The 24264-nt window shown below is 37.9% G+C and overlaps 1 protein-coding gene across 3 annotated transcripts in view; it reads left to right on the top strand.

Annotated features, from left to right (window-relative positions):
* Positions 1 to 13172, top strand: part of A1CF (APOBEC1 complementation factor) — a 51298-nt gene extending 38126 nt beyond the window's left edge. For 2 of the 3 annotated variants that reach the window (XM_060117002.1, XM_060117154.1), the window contains exons 7-11: positions 3304 to 3577; positions 5538 to 5743; positions 9010 to 9146; positions 9862 to 10013; positions 13021 to 13172. In XM_060117002.1, coding sequence (XP_059972985.1) covers positions 3304 to 3577; positions 5538 to 5743; positions 9010 to 9146; positions 9862 to 10013; positions 13021 to 13172 — 921 coding nt within the window. The remainder of the gene's footprint in view (positions 1 to 3303; positions 3578 to 5537; positions 5744 to 9009; positions 9147 to 9861; positions 10014 to 13020) is intronic. The other variant, XM_060117078.1, reaches the window with a different exon arrangement.
* Positions 13173 to 24264: the final 11092 nt, after the last annotated feature.

Raw genomic sequence — 24264 nt, 5'->3', positions numbered from 1 at the left:
GTGGGAAGTGGATCTGGAGGGCAAATAAATGGTCTCCCAGCACAGGCCCTTCAGACACAGTGGGGCCTGGGCTTATGAGCCTACAGAAGTGTTTGAATCCTGGTGGGTGGTGGCGGGGGTGAGGGGGGAAGTACTGACTCCAAAACACAAAAAGAAAACTGCAGAGCAAAAATTAATGTATATTTAAATGCATATCTATGAAGCAAAACATTATTTCTTCTTCATTGATGATTATATTTATTATCAAAACAATTATTACTTTGAAAACAGTTTGTAGATTAGTTTCTCAATTTGAAAACATTCTTGAGGTATATATGATGCTTACTGAGAAGGGATCATCATAAATTAAATGCTAAATAATTACATTGGAATAATCACAATGGAAAAGTATTCAAATTGTTTCCAATTTTTGTAGCTAATATATTTAGAGCTAGATATTTTTATAGCAATGTATACATGTATTATGTAGTTAAATACATATTCAGTGTAATTATAAATATATATACTAAATATTATAATAATATTTAACTATAATGTGGTATGGGAAAATCAAAAGTAAGTTTGCCTAGGAACTATGAAGGTTTTTAAATATACATATGAATATTTATATTTAATTTATTAGACAAGGTGAGGCTTTGAAGTTTTTCTGTGCAGTGGAGTAATGATCATGTTAACAATTTAGGGAAATTAACCTCTTAAGAATTGAAGTTTCATAAAGTAGAGTGAGAGATGTAATTGGAACTAGTTAAAAAACTATTATAGTCGCTCAAATGGGAAGAAATAAGGGCTTGAATAAGGGTGGGAATGGAATGTAGGAGAGAGCTCTATACAAGGCTATGGAGGGGTGAATTCAAAGGATCAAGCAATTGATTGTATATAGCAGTGAGAAATCAAGATGAGCCATTATAGGTTTTCAATATAAGAGACCAGAAGAAGGCTGATAGGGAAGTCAAGAAGAGAAACCTATTTGGAAGGAAAGGGGATGAATTGAAATTTGCACGTGATTATTCACTTATTCTGTAAATACTTGTGAATGTCTACGACATGAAAGGAATTTTGCTGGGCTTGTGGCTATACAGGTTAATAAGATATTGTCCTAGATCTTGAAACGTCTAAACCAAATAAGTGAAATACAGTACTGGGTTTAAAACACGGTTAGAGGGCAGAGTAATGCAGAACAAAATCTATTACAGTAAGATATTTGACTTTGCAGTTAAAATATTAAAAACATCTCTTGATATGGAAGTTCCTATAAGCAGAGACCTATCTGGGTATCATCTTCTTCAAGACAGGACCGAAGACAAAGAATTACATCCAAGGTCACCCCATTTCTTTAATACTCCAAATCTGTTTCTTCTAATTACATCAACATAAATATAATAGAGTTGAATATGAGCTGAATTCTATCTCTCAGTGTGGTCCATCTAACATATTTGATACTGACTCCTGCTACTAAAAAGTAAGGTAGATACATGTAACTAGGAACAAGAGGCTGACCAAAATGATCAGGATGAAGCACAAATTTTGTCCAGCAGACTTCAGTGATGCAGGAACCACTGAATCACTCATGAAATCATGAGCTGCTGTGAAAGGGAGTTTTTGCAGGAACACTTTACATCATTTCTTTTCTTTATAAAAAACGACATTCTTATTTGAAAGAAGCCACCAACTGTTTCCTCAAAACACCTTGTCCCTTTGATAAGAAATTCACCAATCTATCAAGTATTTGTTGAGAGCTATCTTTATCTTTTGTGTATGCAAGCAGCACATAAAAGCAAGTCACACTTGTAGATCTACACACAGCCATTATCTTCAATATCTGGATCTGGTTACAAAAATGTCAGAAACTTGTGTCAGAAAAAAACCACTTCAACAATTCTTGAGGACAAGTTTTAAGTAGTGCCTGACTTGAGAAACTTCAGTACTGCCCTGCCATCCCTGTTTGTTAGTTCCCAGATGTTTAGCAGATCAAAAGGTTGCTTCATAAGGAAGCACCTACAGAGAACAATGCAGTATCCTCAATGATTCCTCTTTCTTAAGTAGGGCCCCACTTTTAAGCCTCACTTCTCTTCCAGTAAAAATTCACCTATTGCGTAGCTGCACCAAGAAGTAAGACACATACCTGGCTGGCAGCTGGAAAGGCCTGATATGCTGCCCATGCCAAGGTGTTAACAATTGGTAAGATCTTTTATTGGTTTCCTTTTATCTTCATTACACTGTGCTAGGTACTGGAGATTATATTCCATCCATAATTAACCTAAAATTTCTTAGAATAATTATATAAATAGGTAATTAAAAAAATATATCACGGGCCTCCCTGGTGGCGCAGTGGTTGAGAGTCCGCCTGCCGATGCAGGGGATACGGGTTCGTGCCCCGATCTGGGAGGATCCCATATGCCGCGGAGCGGCTGGGCCCATGAGCCATGGCCGCTGGGCCTGTGCATCCGGAGCCTGTGCTCCGCAACGGGAGAGGCCACAACAGTGAGAGGCCCGCATACCGCAAAAAGAAAAAAAATATATATATATATATCACATATAAATATTACATAATTCTCTGTCTCAGTAACTGTATTCACTTAATAAATTTGTAAATAATATGTCAATGGACAGTGGTCAATTTTTCACTGTCAAACCTGTTGATAGATTATATGCAATTTACCAACAAACCACTCAGAGAAAACTCAGCTGGCACACAAAACAAGAACCTATGAAAAGATAAGATACATATGTCAATGGAAAAAACTTGCACAATCTAATAGTTGAGAATTACGTCTTCTTCTGTGGATATTCTGAGGACTTCAAGCCCAGGAGACAGCCCCTCAGATAGCTCTAAGGGATTGCTCTGAAGAGGAAAGAGAAGAGCCAGGATATGTAGGAGATTTTGCAACAAAGACAGGTAGTTGGAACACCAAAAGATTACTGTTAGTTAAAGAAAGCCAGATATCTCAAGTTAAGGAATTTAGCACTTTCTATGTATAGGAAGATGCAAGAGTCTGTGCTCATTGAAATCATTCCTTTGATATGCATCTCAGTGCTCTGGGGCCAGTATCCTGTGTTTTCACATCCTGAGTTTCCTCAGGATCACAGTTGGGGGAGTATGTAATGTGATGGCTCAATGGCTGCAACATCCTTTGTTTACTGATATGAGAGGCGATATTTTTCATTCACACCTATAAGTGAAACTGTCAGTAAACACAGCAGCAACTAGACTAACCCTTAGAAGGAGACATGTTACTAGGACTCAGCCACACCTGGTTGTCTTCATATCTTTTCACATTGCTTTTTCCTTGCTGTCTAAAACAGGTGCTGGATGGGTCCCCCATCGAAGTGACCCTAGCCAAACCAGTGGACAAGGATAGTTATGTTAGATACACCCGAGGAACAGGTGGAAGGGGCACCGTGCTTCAAGGAGAGTACACCTACTCCTTGGGTCATGTTTATGATCCCACCACAGCCTACCTTGGAGCTCCTGTCTTCTATGCCCCCCAAGCCTACACAGCAATTCCCAGCCTTCATTTCCCAGCCACCAAAGGACATTTTGGCAACAGGGCCATTATCAGAGCCCCTTCTGTTAGAGGTAACATTAATCAGCTCTTGTCTTAGAAAAAAACTCTGCGATTTCAAATGCTTTGTATTGCAATAACCCTAGACAAATTGGACGGGTCCACTGGGAGACAAGAATTGGAAAATTGTTTATTGAAAATCAAATATTATATCAATAGTTTTCCTTCCATATGAATCTTTTTTCACATTACAACTGGTTATTGAAAAAACTTGGTCAGAACATGGTATAAATGAGTCTGATGTACACATTTGATCTTTGCATGGGCCCGTAAAATGTGTACAAACTAAAACTCGGGTCCACAATTATTAGTTTCTTCCTTATCACTGTACTACCATATTGAAGTCATGTGACTCATTACAAAACTTCCAACTGAGAGCAGTATGGTTCAGTGGAAACCAGTTACCTCAAATATCAAGACACATGAGTATTGGATAGTGAGTCAGTGCCATCGCATCCATATATAAATCACAATTCATCATAAATATATTTAACAGATATATGAGATGCTCTCATCTGACCTCTCCCAAGAAATATGTTCTATGCCTTCTAAAAAGCCACATTACTAAGGAAATCAACTTTTTTCTCCAGGATATCAGGAAACAAATAGTAAAGTCCAAATAGAAAAATAAAAAACAAACAAAAAAATGCGACCTCAATCTTACTGCCAAACAACAAATCTTCCTGCTGAATCCTGGGAGAATTCCAAATGTTCAAGCAGTTTTCTGAACTCAGTTATTTCAAAAAATGTAAAAGATAAGGAAAGCATGTTTTATTTTCAAGAAACTGTTTTGTCTCTACCTAATGGGATCCTTCAGAGTGGTTCTGCTAGGAACCAATGCCTACGGAATCTCAGATCTGTCTGCCAAATATGACACCAGTCTGAGCAACTCAACAGCAAACTGTGTACTTAATTCTATTCTTGGGTTTGACTAGAAGAAAAGGGGCATGTCCAGATTACTGTGAAAACAATTATCTTACTGTGTTTTACTATTTTTCAGGAGAACTGAATTGACCACATCCTAGGAACTCTAGTCTTCAACAGCCTTAAAATTTCCATACTCATAATACTCTACCCAAAATTTTAATGTAAAAGAAATCTTCAGGATTTCCTTCATGATGATCTGTCTATAGGTTTGATAATTATGTCATTAAAACATTGTACATTTATAATCTAAAATCACATCATTAAATAATCCCTACATTAAGTATAAGTTATCAACCAGTTGTAATGTAGGAAAAAAACAAACTTCACTCCAAGGGAAAAAATACCTGTCTTATAACAAGAAAGAAATCAATGAATGATATTCATGGATGAAGGGTAATCAATTTAATTTTTTATCTCCTTATGCCACCAATAGAAAATCAAAGTAGCAATGTGGCAAAACAAAAAATCAAAAGAAATCTATTAATGAAACTCAATGGAAATTTAAGCCTCACATTGATAGAATATAAGAGAGAAAATGGTGAGTTTTAAAACACATTTTCTAAATGTTGGTTTTCCAGCAGGCCATCACGAATGGGATATTAGAGAAACTAGAATTCATTTCTAATTTACTGATCAAAGACAAAAAGGCAAGACTTATTTTAATACATGTGGTCATATTATGCTGGGTTGTTTTCATAAATACCTTCCCAACATTTATTAGTCTACAGAAAAACATCAACGAAAGGTTAACTGAAGAGAGAAATTGCAAAATTTCTCTGTACCAAAGTTTTAAAGTTGCATGTGTACTTACCCATAGCTTTGATAGTATTGCTTTCTTCCACAGACAGTTAAAAAGAAAAAAAAAAAAAAAAGACACCTGTGGTGAACCCTATTCTATGTTGAGTTTCATTACATTAGAATCCTGGAGTTTTCTATCCATCTTCAGGGAAATAATCAATGTGACTTGGGCTAACTTTTCCATTACAGTAAGATTCAGGGTGATTTTCTGGTGGTTTGATTCGGTTTAATGCCTTCTTACATTCCTAGAAATTTACATGAATGTACCTGTAGGGGCTGCGGGAGTGAGAGGACTGGGCGGCCGTGGCTATTTGGCTTACACAGGCCTGGGTCGAGGATACCAGGTCAAAGGAGACAAGAGAGAAGACAAACTCTATGATCTTTTGCCTGGGATGGAGCTCACTCCAATGAATCCTGTCACTTTAAAACCCCAAGGAATTAAACTTGCTCCACAGGTAGGTAATGTTATTCCAGAGATAGCTTGGATAATTTGTATAAGTTGGGCCAAAGACCATCATTTACCATTCATCAAAGGATTTGACTTGATCCCTACTTCAGCTGTTGTCTTGTTTTGTTTTGTTTTATTAAATAGATACAGTGGCCAATCAACATAATGTACTGTGAGAGAAAAGTGGGTGTTGAGTATAATTGTTTCATTTTAGTCTCTTTTTTTAAATTATGAAATTTGACATCTTAAGTAATCTTCCACTGAAATGCAAGGATCCTGAGCACTACCAAGAATTATCAACCAATACCTTAAATGAGAATAAAATGAAGCAAGGCTGGTTGGCAAATGAAGAGCACTCATGACAGGGAATGAATAGATCATTTAGAACATCTTTTCTTGGAAGCACTGTGTCTAAGAGAAAACACTGTGCTATCTCTGGTGTATCATTATTCATATTAACTATAAGATGCCATCAGCCATATTGAATCAAGTCATCTACAATGACTGTATTTGGGCAGTAACATTAAGGTAAATTTTTTGCTTTCACTTCACAATTCTAAGTTTCCATGTTTCTGCATGAGGCTATGATTTTATTATCGGAAAACTAAAAGTTATAAAAGTTGTTCCAGTATGGAAACTGAATGACAGGGTTAAAAATAAAACGAAACAGGATCTGTGTTAACCCTTACACTGTCCCCTCTGGACGTGTAGTACATGCTGGACTCTCTGCAGAGACACTTTGGCTGAATAATCAATATCCAGTTGTTCAGAGTGACAGTTTGCATATCCTAAAGGAAAATTCCCAACTCCCACCCCAAAGGTATAAGCCCCAAATTTATACGAGTAGCCTTATGATTGCAATCAAGTAGAAAACCTGATTTTCTAAAATCTCATCTTGAGTGGGTTTTTGCTTTGTTTTTGGTGTATTAATGGCTTTCTTTTACATACAAATTAGCTCATCTACAGTTTCTGCTACCCCTCCCCATACAATTTTTTTTAAAGGATGCCTATCAGAGTGGTAAATAGTAATCATGTGTCTGTTCAAAACCCATTTGGGGGGCACGCATTATGCACCAAGTATTGTGCTAGGTGCTGGGGATGGAAAAGTGAATATAACACAACCCTTGCCATCAAAAATCATATGGCAATCCTGACACATAATTACAATAAAATCTAGTAAGTGCCATGATGGAGCTTTGCTCAGAAAACACAAAAGCTAGTCAATCCAATCTACCTTGGGTTAAAACTTAAAATAAGCAACCTAATTAAAGTACTAGGATACCCAGAAATATTTTTAGAAAATAAAAAATAATCATTGTCATAAATTCTGTGTAATAGTTCTAAGAACTGCCATAGCATGAGTCATGATCTCTGGTTTTATATTAAATCCAGGTTAGAAATTGGTCATGCTTTATAGTAATATATGGGGGCTTCACTGGTGGCACAGTGGTTAAGAATCTGCCTGCCAATGCAGGGGACATGGGTTTGAGCCCTGGTCCGGGAAGATCCCACATGCTTCAGAGCAACTAAGCCCGTGAGCCACAACTACTGAGCCTGCACTCTAGAGCCTGTGAGCCACAACTACTGAGCCTGTGTGCCACAACTACTGAAGCCTACGTGCCTAGAGCCCGTGCTCCGCAACAAGAGAAACCACCTCAATGAGAAGCCTGCGCACCTCAAAGAGTAGCCCCTGCTCACCGCAACTAGAGAAAGGCCGCACGCAGCAATGAAGACCCAATGTGGGCAAAAATAAATAAATAAAATAAATAAATGTACCCCCCAAAATTATATAGTAACATATGAGTAACTATCTCTATCAACTAATGAAAGTTTTTCTTAATTAATTTGTTTCTGCAACTACGGCTTAGAAATTAAGGGCCATGCCACCCCCAACCAGCATAGATGGAGCCTGGACAACTCCATGGTGGAGTTATGAACTTCCAAAAAGAAGAGCAGGCTGCCCTGCAGAGTCAGGAGTTAGAGCTGGAATCCTTTACATGTGTTTGCACAATGGGCACAAACAAGTAGGCAGAATATCTGCCAGCTCAAGTAACTGACTATTGCCCAGGAACCTTAGAGAACAGTTTGTAGATGACAAAAGATGCTACAAAACTAAGAGTATTAAGAAGCAACAGTTAATAGAGGAGATAGGAGCAATCTATAAATTCAATAAACGGGAAAATGTCATGCTATTACAGCTGGATAAGCATTACAGCAAATGAGATAAGAAATTCCACAGACTCAACCTGGGAACTGTTCTGTCCCAAGAGTTATTTTTTAGGACTTATGCCCTGTTTCGCACAGTTTACTGGATCTTCTGACCAATGGGAGTATCAGGGCTTGTGTGGGCCACCAGAAAGGGCTTTGGCATGAAGAAAATATGTGCCTTCAGGCAAGGTTTGGTTTGGAGTAATGACAGAAGAAAGAAGCATGAAGGAAGATCCCAAAAATCAGATCATCATAAAAATAGCCAGAAGTGGTGTTTTGCCAAACAAAGACATTGCAACTATCAACACCCCTCTATTTTTTTTTTTTTTTTTTTTTTTTGGTACGCGGTCCTCTCACTGTTGTGGCCTCTCTCGTTGTGGAGCACAGGCTCCGGACGCGCAGGCTGAGCAGCCATGGCTCACGGGCCCAGCCGCTCCGCGGCATGTGGGATCTTCCTGGACCGGGGCACGAACCCGCGTCCCCTGCATCGACAGGCACACTCTCAACCACTGTGCCACCAGGGAAGCCCCTCAACACCCCTCTATTAATGTTCATCAATAAATACTAACCCATTAAACTTTTTAACTCTATTTTTATGAAAATGTAAAGTTAAAACCCTATGACAAATGACATGAAATAGGAATAAATCCTTAGGTTATTTTCTCTAAACCATTATAAACAGAAGGATTCAGGGTAACAATGAGTAAATCCAACTACACAGTGCTGGAATATCAATTTTTTTTAAAATGGAATAAATATACCAAACAAATCGTAAATTAAACTATTGGTAAAAAGTTAGAGCTAATGGACTAAACTAAAAGTGTATTAGAATAAATGGTGTGAAAATGATTGTCCTGAATTAATAGACACAACATTTTAAATGGAGTTCAAATTGAGTTCATCTTAAATTTTATGAGTCATTAAACCATGTGGCATTTTATATCTTCTTATATTTGCTTAAACTCTGAAGATTCAAGTTTAAAAACCTGAAAGTTAGAGAAATAATGCAAATGTGATATTTGGAAGGGAAGTCACTTTTGGTTGTTGTTTATTTTGCTCTTGTAGATATTAGAAGAAGTTTGTCAGAAAAATAACTGGGGACAACCTGTATATCAGCTGCACTCTGCCATTGGACAAGATCAAAGACAACTCTTCTTATACAAAATAACTATTCCTGCCCTGTCCAGCCAGAATCCTGTCATGTGTGTAACTTCTCCAAATTCCTAATCATTTTGATTTTAGAATAAGAGTCTTGTAAATTAAGTGTATTTTATCACTATCTAAATAAGATAAATATTCAAGTCTACAACCTACTCATTTTTCATTCAGTGCAAACGTTGAGATGTGTATTTGGGATATATGTGACAGCTATGAGACTAGCATCTCAAAGCCCCTAAATTTCATATAGACAATGAAGACTGTGTACTCTCACCAACCAATGGAAAACTGCAGATGTTAAGTGTAATAGAAATGAAAACTATAGCCCATCCTTTTATCTGTGTAGTATTTGGGTTGAACCATACGAAACTGCCCTTTTATAACTAACAACACCATGCCTAGCCATTTACGTTTTGAACCAAAGCTATAACCTCTTTATTAGTGGTTATCACCTTCTCAATTTTACCTTGAGCCTGCATTTCTACGTGTTTTAGGAACCATCCTGTTTCACACGTACATTAGAAAGAACTTATAATGAGTTGCAAGTATGCTCCAGGAATTTCATCATCCATCGATGTTCTAGGTCCATTCACAAATGCTCCAACATGCATGTATATCTGGAAGCTTTAAAAGCAGAGAGTGATATGTCCCCACGCAAAATTCCATTATCCAATCAAAAAACTGAACAGCGCCTTAGGTTTTCACCTGTCTCAGCTACATAAGTTTAAAATGCACACCCCGACTGACTTTGCTTTCCAGCCACCCTTTCACACCCCCGAAGCTAAGTGCCTATGTGGATGAAGCAAAGACATATGCAGCCGAGTACACCCTGCAGACCCTGGGCATCCCCACCGATGGAGCCGATGCCCAGACCGCAGCTGCTGCTGCTGCTTCTGCCACCGCATTTCCAGGTATGGAAAAATAATGCCAGAAATGGCACTCTGCAGAAAGTGTTTGGGAGACCCTCTTTGGGACCATGGACTCACAGAGTTATCTGTGAACTCCAACTACAATAAATCTGATTTACACCACCTGTGACCAAAAAGAATTTGCCCGATGAGTGAGCCATTAACAAGGCAAGAGAATTGAGCTGGGCAGCAGATGGGGGAGTCTAGTCTCACCTCAACTATAAGCAGCTGTGTGACCTTGAATGACTCAATCTCTCTGCATCTAGTTTGTTTGGGTTTTTACTTTTAGTAAGAGTTTAGAACTACTACATTCTACTACTACTACATTCATGGATGATGTTTATTTGAACTCTTACTATGTGCCAGGTGCTGACTTATCTCAGCAATGCTCATGACACCACAAGAGACAGGTTCTATCATCATGCACATTGTACAGATGAAGAAACCAAGTACCACCAGTAGAAAGATTAAGTCATTCGGCCAAGGCCAATCAGCTTTTAAGCAATCCATGGACTCCCTCCCCAATTCTAATCTTCAGTTCTACTCAATTCTACTTGTATTGCTTTGCTTTCTGAAAGAAACGTGTAGATCAGGTTTTTTAAAATTATTTTAAGACAAAAATCTATGTGTGTGTGTGTGTGTGAGAGAGAGAGAGATGGAGAAAAAGAAAAAGAGAGACCATTTCAATAAGTGGCTAATCAGGCTCATTTTATCTGTTCTATAATTTAGGTCCGGGGCATATGCTGATTACTTAAAGTAAAGCCTATCTGTAGATCAACATGCCTTCAGGGTCACATTTAAAAGACTTTCCTCCGTTTATTATGTACCCACAACAAATGCTAACAATTAAAAATGAATCCTCTAGAGATTAAAGAGGACCAGACAAGAAATTTTCCCTCAGCAGTTAGTTTGAGCAACTCCACTCTTTCTTAGTAATAAAAGTTTAGGTCTTTCGAAGAAATCTGTCATTCTGACTTGTCATTGTGTTGGCATACCTCCTCCCATAAGCCCAAATCAGAGAGTTCTGACTAGACCTAGAAATAAGACATTCCTATCAATTGATTAATTCATATATTGGTCCTGTGTAGGTATGAGAACTGCTATATACATCACATCCATAACACCTGAGCTGGCTCTCCTTTCCTTTTATTTCTCAAAACTTGCAAATGTGGCCTCCATTCTGTCAAGTGAAGCCAAAACGAATCATGCTTCCCACACAAATGTGACCTCAATTCCAGCTTTGTTCTTAGAACGTGGAGAAGGTGTGTGATGCACCTCTTCGAGGTTATCAAGGCAACAGTTGTCACTGCGAGGGCCAGGTCCCTCCTGGGCTGTGCTGCAGCCATCAGTACCGTGCTTGCTTTCCATACAACAGGGTGTTGACACATCCATATTCTGGGGACTTGTGCCAGGCTTCTCAGTTCTTGTATAAAGTTAAGGCCCTGTCTTGCAGAAAACTGTACCCCAAAGACACCAAATTAATGTACTATAAAAATAAATGAGCCACTGCCAGGAGAATTTTAAAGTTTGCTTTCACATTGGAAAGGATTTGCTTTTTGCCCAAATATATTTTATCTTATCCTCACTTTTATTTGCTCCCACAAGAAATAAAAAATTATTTAGAGCATGAGAATTGCCTTGGGAATGCCTAAGAATTTGAGAAGATCTTTTATAATTTGCTATGGAGTCAAGCAAAGAATAATAGGCTCCAAGGGAAGAATCTATTTAAAACACAAATGCTCTTGTACTTTAGAAATTAGCCAAATTGAAAATGAAAATTCAATTTTTTTTCAAAATCCCTAAAGGTAAAACCTACACTACACACGCACATACACATATATTTTACTTACTTACTTTAGAAATACTGTTTCCAAAATTATGAAAGTAATTGTTAACATATTTCTCATATCCTTGGAAAATGTACCAAACTTCACTAGCACATTAGTCAGCATTACTGCCCAAAGTGCACGAGCCAAGGAGTGGATTCAATTTTTTTACAAATAGTGCAGCCAGCTTCCCACCACCACTTCCTCAGAAGCCACCAGAAAGAAATCAATGTGCCTGGGTTTGGGCAGACTTCGACAACACATAAACCAAATGGGCTTGTTTTCTTTCTTTTCTTTTCTTTTTAAATCAGGTCCCCATTTGCTGCTTAAGTATACTTTTTCCCTTTTTCTCATCATCTTTCACAATTTGGGGATCATCTCAGAAATAACCAGATTTGGGTCTAAAACATTAACAGGGAAATACTGCTTTTAGATAATAGCTATTATGCTCTTTTCTTCAAAAGTATTAATCAGCTAGACATGATAGTAATACAAAAGCACATGAGTATTTCCTTATCACTCAAACCCCTTAGTTCTCTGACAGTGAGGACGAGCACTAAGACCTCTGCATACATCAAAGACAGCTCGATGGTGGGGTGAGGTATTGTTTGTCCTATCCATTTAGACCAAAATGTGGACACCCTAGGTATTTGCTTTTATGGTGCTATATAGAAATATGCTAAAACTTTAACTATTTCTCCTATTGGTCTACTCAGTCCCTACAATCCTCCCTGGGTAAAGGCAATGGTTTTTAATATTCTATTTAGATGAGGGTGGGGATGCAGCAGAACCAGACCCACAAGGCCCACCCCGATCTCCTTGCCAACCCATCAACTGCCTCCCCTCCTTCACAAGTTCTGAGACCCTCTAAAAAAGTTCTGAACATCAAACTTTAATCAGCTCAGCAATCTGTCAAGTTTCTGTTTCTTGGGGTCTATCCCCCATGTTGCCAGTTTTCTAAGAGTGAAACGATTCTGATATAAATGGTCGACCCCACTTTGAGGAACACTCTTCCCTAATCAGTGAGTCCAGATATTATGTCCCCTGAGGGCACCTTTTAAAATGTACACGTTAACTTTTGGCTTTAAGCAATATGTTAAATTTTCATCTTTCATAAAGACAATAAGCCAAAAGGAAGCAAATCCGAATCCCTTTCATGAAGTTTTCTCTGTCTTCTCCTTCAGGCTATGCTGTCCCTAATGCAACTGCATCTGTGTCTGCAGCCCAGCTCAAGCAAGCGGTGACCTTGGGACAAGACTTAGCAGCATATGCAACGTATGAGGTCTACCCCACTTTTGCAGTGACTGCTCAAGGGGATGGATATGGAACCTTCTGAAGACATCTTTCTTTTAAGAATAAAACACATGAAACTCAATCTAGAAGAAATACACCTCTAACTTGGTCCCCTAATTATCACAAGTAATACTTGTCCCAGAGTGATGCCTTTCCTGAGACTGTACAGCTTACATTGATACTAATTGTAGAATCATGGTATGAGAACTTTATTTCTAATGAAATCCAACATTAAGGAGCCATTTATCTAACAGGAAGCTAACAGCAATTGCCCCCAAAAGTTGTTCTTCAAAGGTTCCTGAGTGTCTTGGGAGTATGTTTACAAACCCTGACAGAGTGGAGAGAGATGTTTAGCCAGCAGGAGTTCAGGGGCTAAGCAGACCTGGACAACCAGTAACAGCCAAGGGGGCCAAGTAATTCCAGAGTCTTAACCCCTGGCTCACAGCTGCTTTTGTAATACACAAAGTCACAAAAGGCTGGGGAACAGTAGGAGATGCTTTTCCAAGCATATTTCCCATTGCCCACTGCATGAGGCATATTCACAGCCTGGACCTCGTGAGAGATTATCCAAGTTTTAATGGAGTCAGCATCATTTCAGTCTGAAAATTCCATCCAGTCAATTTGTCATAAGTCAGGATCTTCTCATCCCCTGCAGCCCCTAGGGACTAGGAAATTGATGTGATATGTTACAGTTATTGTTAAGACAAATCCAGGCCCACCATTTATTAAACTCATTAGCCCACACCTCTTTTTCCCTAGAACTCCAACACTTCCTAAGGATGCCCACAACATAATAGTCATGCCAAATTGAAATGACTTTTTCTCATTTTAAACATTTTGACTTGTCCATATTGATTTATTTTCATCTCAATCTCATTTTGCTCATCTCCGATATCATAAAAAAATTAATCAAATCTACAGCATATCATTTATGATACTTTTTGCTATTCAGCAAATTGGCTGAAAAGTCATTTCAAAGGGAGGAGTGAAGATTTACTCTCATTCCTATGATGTTTTTGTAGCACCCAGCCCACCATCCAGCACTCAGAGACAGTTATTAACCTGGGTTCAGCCTTGGACTATCTAACCCACTTATACTAAATCTGCTGAGAAATCCACCACCTTCTCTTCCTTTTACTTTCAATAAGTATCAGACAGCTTTACCATATCTGAGTCCTGAAGTTATCACAGGAGAACTTTATATCCATCACTGATTATTATTAGAAGCCAATTTTTCAGATATTCAACAAGGATGTTATTATCAAAATCTCCTAGAGTTTTGGGTCTCTTCTCTAGAACATCTGAGGTGAGTGTGCTACAAAAACTGGGGAGTAGAAGGCACTGCTTTCTTTCATACTTATAAATGATGGCTTTTTGTTCAAAACAGAAATAATCAAAGTCCAAACACAAAATACCTATTACTACCACTCCAGTCTTATTAGTGGTTTAAGACATACAGTACTAGATTTCCATTTCCCTTGGCTTTTGTAAATTTCTGTAAGACTAAAGGGAAGACATAAACACCAAAGCACAGAAAAATCTGTCAAGTCTTGAATGGAATTCTGTGACCCAAAATCATGCCAGATTCCAATGAAAATCAGGTAAATTCCAACAACAATTAAGAGTCCTTGTAATCTTTCAGTTCTATTAACTCCAATTTGATATCAAAGGCCTCAAGGCTACGGCTGAAACTCTGAAAGGCCTCATGCTTTCAGTTTGTTTTGCTTTTCATATTTTTGAGGACAGTGTTTCCCAGACTTGACTGCACATTAGAAATACCTGGAGAGCTTTTCAAACTGCCAATGCCAAGGTCACACCTCATACCAGCTACATCAGAATGTCTTGGGATCGGAGCTGGACATCAGTTTGTTTGTTTGTTTGTTTTTAAAGATCTTAGCTGATTCACATGTACAACCAAGTTTGGGAACTGCTGTATTCTTTGTATTTCCACTCTATTTTAATACTTTTTTTTTAAACATCTTTATTGGAGTAGAATTGCTTTAACAATGGTGTGTTAGTTTCTGCTTTATAACAAAGTGAATCAGTTATACATATACATATATCCCCATATCTCTTCCCTCTTGCGTCTCCCTCCCTCCCACCCTCCCTATCCCACCCCTCCAGGCGGTCACAAAGCACCAAGCTGATCTCCCTGTGCTATGCGGCTGCTTCCCACTAGCTATCTATTTCACATTTGGTAGTGTATATATGTCCATGCCACTCTCTCCTACTAGAGAATGAACTTGAGGATACGGGGAGGAGGATGGGTAAGCTGGTATTTTAATACTTTTTTATTTCACTTTTATTAAATAGAAAAATACAAGAAAAATTGTCTAAGTTAAAATAAATAGCCAGATATTTTTACATATATTCATCTCATGAAAAGTATGAATGTGAATATAATTCATACTGGCTTCAGACTAACTCTTGGGCCAAACTAATTCTAAGTATGAGAAAGTGAAACATTCCTCCTTAAGCAATTCTTAGGTCCAAATTTACACTCTTCCACAGACCTGCTTTCATACTCAAGGAGAGTAATTACAGTGGGGGCAGGCAAATTGCTAATCAGTCCAAAGAAGCATTCCAAATTCCAAGAACAAAAGTTTTAATGTTCTTTAAAATCTTTGAAAATAAACATAAAAAGATACTCTGCATATCTAGTATATGCAAAAAAGAAGGTATGATACAGAAGAGTTTTAAATTTAATCAAAATGAACAATTAGTTAATACAGGAATCATTTTATGAGAAAAAAGTCATTATTCCAGATTAAATCATAATCACTTTTTTAAAAGATTAAGAGCAGAGACATAAATATACAATAATAGCAAAGTATCAAGAAAAATACCACTGGAATATCATCTCATTACTTGCTCAAGGAAAAAAGTCACAAGTATGCATAACATTTACTTCCTGAGAACTAGTTTTATTCAAGTGAGTAGATGTGGTTTTATTTTTTGCTGAAATCTTATTCTAGTAAAATCTAGAGAATTCCATTTAGAACATAAATCATAGAAAGTATCAACGTGTTTGCCATGCCATATGTTTGCATTGCCTTTGCCCAAATTAAGTAATGTAGAGCAACTCCTGTTATGATGAGTTTGAAACTTTAAAAATTGGGATTTTTTAAAAAATCAAGTGTAGAACCAAAGGTTTATTTTGCATTATGTTTATAGTTTTGAACTTCAGAAATTAGCACTTACTTAATACCTATCATACCTTGTGTATCAATACACTTTTTCTATTTCTTACTTTATTGCTTAATAGAAGAAAATCTTCATAGAAACAAAATTAAAATGAGTCAACCCACTAAGTGACAACAACAAAATACCCAAACCAATAATTTAGAAACATCTAGTGAATTAGGATTGGGTTTCAAAATTTGGGTAATTAATAGCGTAATGAGAATTAAAATCAGCCGTATGTTACTTAGGAGGAAATGAAACAGCAGTGAGATTAGATATCAATTTCTTATCTATAAAAATGCTTCCTCTTCTTAAATTGCTATACTCCTCTCCCACCCCATTAATTTAGCTAGAACTGCCTTTAACTGCCACAAAATATAATTTTCCTAGATGACTATCCACACCCATCCATCTCCGCCCAAACCTGGTATCATGCTAAATCACACGATATTCGGGTGACAGCACCCAAAATGCTGCTAGAAAGCTACCTCGTGTTAAGAAAACACTGACTTCAAAAAATATCTAACAAATGAGAACGTATTTCAAAAAATATCTAACAAATGAGAATGTATTTCCAAACCACAGGTGTTTAACTTTCTAATGATGGATGGAAATTAAATTATAGCTATGTATTGCTAATAGCTATGCAGGAAATTTTAGTCTTATGTAAAAGTTTTTTTTAAAAAAACATTCTTCCAATCACATAGATTAGCTTTTCAGAAATATTGCTTCAATATAATTTTTAATTTATGTTAATTTTCACTATATTTTAAAATGACTATTTTATCGTTTTTTCTTGGGCAGCTGGGTCACAATCTGAATTCATGGGGATAGGGAAACTTTCCAGGGTGCCTTGGCAGAATAAGGGTCAATAAAGAAAGTTAGGATTTTCAGTAAACTGTCTTGTATTCAAAGCTACAAAGTTTTGATAAAGTTTATTATTGTTGTGCAACTCCAGCCCTGTCCCAGATTTCCTGAAAGTAACTTACAACTAAAAGGGAACAATGTGCCCAATATTCACACAAGGCCATGGTCATGTATTACCCCCTTGCACTCATATAGAAGTTTCCAGGGGGTGAAAACATAGCTACAACTTAACCTAGAGAATTAGTACTTTTTATGTTTTGTAGATATATTTTTATATATTGTAGAGACATCTGCTAAAGACAAAACTAAGTTTCAAATATGACACCATAAGTGAACTTTATGATAAACACTTTTAAGAGAAAATACTAATAGCATAATTTAGGAATTTTAATATACTTTTGAAAGAGAAACTAGGCAACAGACATTCCTACCTGACAGGCAACGGTTATCTACTGGGTTTTGTTAAATTGATTGTCAAATCTGATGTTGAAATTTCACTTCATTCTAGTGACATCTTGAAAATGCTCTCAGTTTAATGAGAACATATTCATAGAAAGTGTAAAGTATCCACAAACTGTATGTTTGTGTTTGCCAACATTAGAACAAAGCAAAGCAAGTCCTGCTATAATTAGTGAAACTATTAGGAAAATAAGTTTTTTTCTGACCTCCATACCTATCTCTTTACTTATGTAGTAAAACATTAAAAAAAAAATTTTTTTTACTCAATAATAAATGGGTACAGAATATTCTAGTGCCCCCAAAATGTCCAACATTTTAAAAGCCAGCTTTTTCTTACAGTGTTGATACAGATTATAGAATGAACAAATGTAATAGGGACAGCAGTGTATACCTTGAACACACAGACTCATTTATGGGAAACGGCAGACTTTATGCATCCCCAGTTACCCTCAGTTTTGTAGGAAAGATAAAAGAACACCTTATAGTTTAGCTAAGAGTGAAGAGAAGTTCATAACCAATCTAGAAGTAAAAAGTAATTAGGAAACCAGAAGCCTTCATTCATTCAAAAGTGCCTGGAATAAAATAGAGAACTCTTCTGCATTACCTCTCCCTTGTGGACTTTCTTCTTATTTTGAGAGGGAAATCAAGAAAAAGAATAAACCCCATTCTCTCTTCACATATGGTACTTTGTCTAAGGGGAGGAGAGATACCAAGAAACAGGTCTTTAAAGAAAGTTAGCTGCCAGCAGGAATTTCTTGAAGACACAAGAGCATCCACCCCACTCATGGTTTAACACCATCTCTCTGGAGTGACAATACATCCTGGTTTGCCAGGACAGTGCAGCCTTATGTCTGTTGTCCCACTATAAATATTAACAATCAACAATTAAAATGAACACCTGTCCCCCTTACTCTCAAATTTGTCTCAGTTTAGACAACAGATTATACAGTGACCTCATCTTTATGGCTCTTTTTGTTTTTTTTATTTTTGTAGAATTGGCTTTATCCTCTCTAGAGTAGATACAGCTTAAACTAAAAGGCCCTGTCACTTCTTTCTGACTGGGGTAGGATCATGGTGAACACAGAGGAAGGCAACATCTTCTCCACTCTTCAATCCACTCCCCATCTAGCTGACCCTCTACTGCCCCTTGCTGGTCCTACTTTTCTTCCCACTGCCCCTGGGCTCTGGGTCCTGAGTTCTGCCTTTTGTTGACAGAGCTAGCAGCCACTTGGCCACATGGTGCAGAAGAAAAGATGAAAGATAGTTCTTGGGGGCATGTGTTTAGCCTGTCAAGGTCAAGAGGGCATTAGTAGGGTCTTAGAGCATTTGCTGGGTTCTTTCTTCCTTGAACCAAGCTACCTACACCTCAAACCAGAAAGGACTTCCTATGTAAATCTTCATATTAAGAGGCACGATGTCTTTTTCCCTCCTTCTATGTTTTCCAGGTTTGCTCAAACCCTGACTCCCTTCTATTTAACTTCACCATTATGTTTGCTCATCAACTATCCTTCACCCCAAACCATCATATAATCCCATATAAAGAATTTATTATTTTTAATGGAAAATAATGTTAACAGATAGTTTCCTTTTTAACAGGAATCCCTTTCCACTCTTCCTTTATTCTCTTTACTAATATTGAGAATTAAACAAATTTTACAGTCTCTATTGCTATTAACCCACAAAACTATTCTTCATAGAATGTATGATCAGCCTGTGTTTACTATGCACCTACTCTTATGCCAGAAACTGTGAACACAAATCTATTTTTTAAAATTTCTTCCCTCAGTGGGGTACACAGTCTAGTGATCCATTCTGCAGTTTTTAAAACTGAATATAATTGCACATATTTAAGTGTGTCATCTGGTAGGTTTTGTCACTTAGTCAGAATCCCCAAAATAAATCGACTCTGTTCTAAACCTTGTTTCCACTATCACTGCCAAACACTAGGTTCGTATAGTAAGCCTTTTTAAAGACGAATTTAACTCTTGATCTATCATTATTGCTACTTAAGTAAAATGAGTTTTCAAATATTTTCCCCAGGAGAAATATAACAGACCATGAAAAAATTTAAAAAGAGGAAAAAATTTTAGTTAGAGACCCAGAAGGAGCTTTAAAACATGGAGTTGACAAATTCACATACTGATTTATGATGTTAATGAGCAGGGACGCATGCTTTTTATTTACTTGAAAACAGTTTGGTTATTAACAACTTCTATTTTCTAAATATACCTGTGTTTATAAAATTTAAAACTCCTGCGTAAAAAGCCTTATCTATACCTATATTTTTTGCAGTAAATGATTTACAATGAAGTATACCTATTTTCAAATGTGAATTTATTTTGAAACTTGGCATTTTCTACAATAATTTATAAGGGAATTTTGGGCTCACAGGCTGCAGATAAGTCTATTAAATCAATCTGTCATTATCACTGGTTCAAATATGTAATGTAATTATTGGCATTTTTATCCCTATTTCTTCATGAGTTCTTTTTTCTACTTTTCTGACTGCAATATAGCCAGATATTATTATCTCTTCTCTTAATGAAAAGCATGCTGTCAGCAAAATGTATCTCTAGTTTCTAGATGTTAAACGATCTCTTCTTTTCCTTTTTGTTATTATTGACATTATTTATGCGAAGTTAGTTAGCTGACGTACCAAGAAACAAAAACAGTATTAAAGAGTATGCATAAAGCACTTATTTTTGTACTTTGAGTACAATGTTTTATAAAACTCTGTGATCTATCTATATATACTGAGTAAAATTACAACATGCATTCATTGGGAAAATAATCATTGGTTTGGAAGATAATGGGCACTGTAGAATCATAAGTCACATGAAATGAGAAATAATGCAATATTGTGATGACTAATGTAATTCCAGAATGGTGAAATGATTTTAACTGAATTTTCAAGCACCATTATAAAGTTTTTAAAAGTATCAACATGTGTTGCTGATTCATTTTTTATTTCCTGAAAACTAAAGTTTTGCTCTTTTTGAGTAAATACCTAAATATTAATGATCTATATTTGCAATGTCCCTTTGGTGACTTCTTTACATTCACATCTTTTATAAAATTTCCCTCTGGTGCATCTTCTGAGAATAAATGTAACTTTTAATGATTGAGTGCATTATTTTCCAATCAATAAAGAAAACAAGAGAAATACTAAGAAACAAAAAAATAATGAGAAAACATGACTGCAGAAAGGTAAGTTGGCTCTGAAGTCAACATTTACCCTGGGGGTATCTGCTGATCCCTTAATGGACGGGAGCAGAAGTCAGTAAACCATCCCTGGAGGACCAAATCCAGCTGCCTGTGTTTTGTTGGCCCTTGACCTAAGGATGGTTGTACTATTTTTATAGGACTGAGCTAAGATGTTTTTTACATTTTATAAAGTTTCTTTGAAAAAAAAGGAAGAATTTGTGACAATGCCCATAGATGGCATATAAAGACTAAAGACTTTACCATCTGGCCCTTTACAAAATGTTTGCAAAGCCTGCACTAAGACAGTACCACACATTTTGATGGTATTAACAGAATATCTTCTGTTACAGGTAGCATCCCACTTCTAGGTACTAAATTCTGAATTAGCTAGGATTAGGTTTGGCTGCCAGTGACAGTCCCAAATGGCAGTGGTTTAAATAATATAGCAATTTATTGCTCTTCACCCAAAGTCCCAAAATGCAGTACAATGCTGATATTGTGTTTCACAATATCATGAACAGAGAGTCTCTTCTGCTGCTTTACCTGCATGGTCTCAATCTCATGATCTAAAATGACGGTACCTACATTCTACATAGGAGGATAGAGGCAGGACGAAGAAGAAGAGGAAAAGACCCCTACTAGCTTTCCCTAAAGGGAATTTACTGGAAGCTGCCACACAACACTATGGCTTCCATCCCGTTGGCCAGAACTTAGGCCTAGCTGCAAAAAAAGAATGGGAAAGGTAGTCTTCATCTGGGCAACCATCAAAAATTATTTTACTCTGAAAGAATGGAAGAATGAATATTGAGGGAAAGCTAGAAGAGTCTGCCACAGATACCTACATCACAGGAAATATGTGACAGTTAAATAAGTAAGGCACTTGAGATCATTCAGCACTGGGCTTGGCACATGCTAGATGCCTAGGACCCTTGCCTCCCTCCCCTTCACCAAATAAAAGAAACTGTCAATTTACCTCAGAATTTCTTAAAGTGTTGTCACCCATTGAAAGTATAGTTGTGGTAGGGATGGTTCCACTGAAACCTCCTGGTATTCCCACCATTAAATAATCCCTTCTCCTTGAGTTCAGTGTGGACCAAGTGGCTCACTTCTAATGGACAGAATATGGGATATCACTTCTGAGATAAGGTTGTAAAAGATTAGGATTTCCATTGCTTGGATCTTGCTAGCTCATCTTGCTTGCTCACTCTCATGAAACCAGCTGCCATGTTGTGAGCTGCGCTATGGAGAGGGCCATATGGTAAGGAACAGCCTGTGAGTAACTGAGTCAGGCCAAGAGCCACATGACTGGGCTCTGAAGCAGATTCCTCCTCAATAGAACTGCAGTCCAGGCTAACAGAGTTAACGGCAGATTATGAGAGATTCCGAAGCAGAGAACCCATCTAAACTGCATCTTGATTCCTGTTCCACAGGAGGTAAAATGTGTTGTATTAAGTTGCTAAGTTCTAGGATAATTTGTTGTGAAACAGTAATTAATGAAACAGTGAAAAGTTATAAAGTTATAGTGAATGCAAATGTGCTTATTTGAGAGTCATTGAAGCTGTTATTCAAAATCAGAGAAATAAACTCAATTTTTAAATTTATGAATAACTTTGCTGTTGTCCGTATGCAGGAGCATATGCCCAATACTAGGGAAGATTAAAGCTAAGGAGGTTGGAGATACCTGATTGGAAGTGCTCAAAAATGTTGGCTGAGTGGAAAGAAGAAAGGAAGGGAGGGATGGATGAAGGGAGAGAGTGAAGGATGGAGGAAAGAAGAAAGGAAGAAGGGAAGGGAGGGGTAGAGAAAGAGAGGAAGGAAAAGAGAGAGAAAAAGAAGACATTAACTTAATTCTACTCTCACTTTATCCCTCTTTCTCAGAAGGTCCATCTGTCTACCATTGCTTCAGTAAAGGTATCTGGCCAAACATCAACCAGATATTCCATGCAAGGCTTTCTGACTGTGGTTTTCCAAAAGATTTATCAATTGAAAGAATTTACAGAAGTGAAAGAGTAGGAGATAGTGATTCATAGTATAGAGAGAGTATCATAGAGAAGGAAGAGGAATGACGTGTGCCCTCATCTCCAAAACAGAATGGGGATGGGGAGAGAGAGAATAGTGAGACCTGAAAAGCCAAGAATATAGGGAATTTGGATTCTGCATCCAAGCAGCACCCACCAGAAGGTAATAAGATCATAGAAAAGAATGGCTGCAGAACAAGTTCAGGCAGGCTTGAATACACACCCATGCCCCACACAAAGAAGGGACTTCTCAAAGGAGTCCCTAAAGGGGACTAAAGCAACAGAGACATTGGCCTTCTCAGAAGTTATCTCTGTGCCCCAGTAATGGGGACCAGATCCTCCATTCCTACTAGTATGAAGGACACCAAAGATTGTAACACAATCTCAGGAATGGGAGGATGAGCCTTGGCAAGTTTTTGTTTTAACCCACCCCACAAAATGGGAGTCAGTCGAAAATCAAGTTGAGTTATAGAAAAATGAAGTGATTTTTTTTTCTTTAGTGCTTGTGTTTGTGGACTGAGACCTGCTACTCCATCAATCGAGGTCAACCTCAGCATAGTTCCAATTGTTCTTTTTAACCCCATGCTGCCTTGCAGAGTGGCTAAAAGCACAAGCTTTGTAGCCAGTCAGAACGAAGTCTTCCCTGCCACTACTTATGGTTGGGAATGAGAAAATAACTTAACCTACCTGATTCTGTTTCCTCATTCATTAGGGAGAAATTGTAACACCTCCCCTATAGGGTTGCTATGAGAACTGAGATCATGTACATAGGCATACTCATCATAAGGCCTGACATGGTAAGAATCAAAAAAGCTACCAAAGCTTAATCAAGAAGAAATAGACTTCCAGGGAAGATGGCGGAAGAGTAAGATGCGGAGATCACCTTCCTCCTCACAGATACACCAGAAATACAGCTACACGTGGAACAACTCCTACAGAACACCTACTGAACGCTGGCAGAAGACCTCAGACCTCCCAAAAGGCAAGAAACTCCCCACGTACCTGGGTAGGGCAAAGCGGAGAGATTCCCGCACAGAGGATTGGTGCCAACCAGCACTCACCAGCCCAAGAGGCTTGTCTGCTCGCCCACCGGGGTGGGCGGCGCTGGGAGCTGAGGCTAGGGCTTCAGTCAGAGCGCAGGGAGAGGACTGGGGCTGGCGGCGTGAACATAGCCTGAAAGGGCTAATGCGCCACAGCTAGCCGGGAGGGAGTCTGGGAAAAAGTTTGGACCTGCCAAAGAGGCAAGAGACTTTTTCTTCCCTCTTTGTTTCCTGCTGCGTGAGGAGAGGGGATTAAGAGCGCTGCTTAAAGGAGCTCCAGAGACGGGTGCGAGCCGTGGCTGAAAGTGCAGACCCCAGAGATGGGCTTGAGATGTTGGGGCTGCTGCTGCCACCCCAACGAGGC

Source organism: Mesoplodon densirostris, chromosome 1 (assembly GCF_025265405.1).
Source record: "Mesoplodon densirostris isolate mMesDen1 chromosome 1, mMesDen1 primary haplotype, whole genome shotgun sequence".
Lineage (NCBI taxonomy): Eukaryota > Metazoa > Chordata > Mammalia > Artiodactyla > Ziphiidae > Mesoplodon > Mesoplodon densirostris.
Note: the sequence above shows the minus strand (reverse complement) of the source record. Positions and strands in the feature narration are given on the sequence as shown.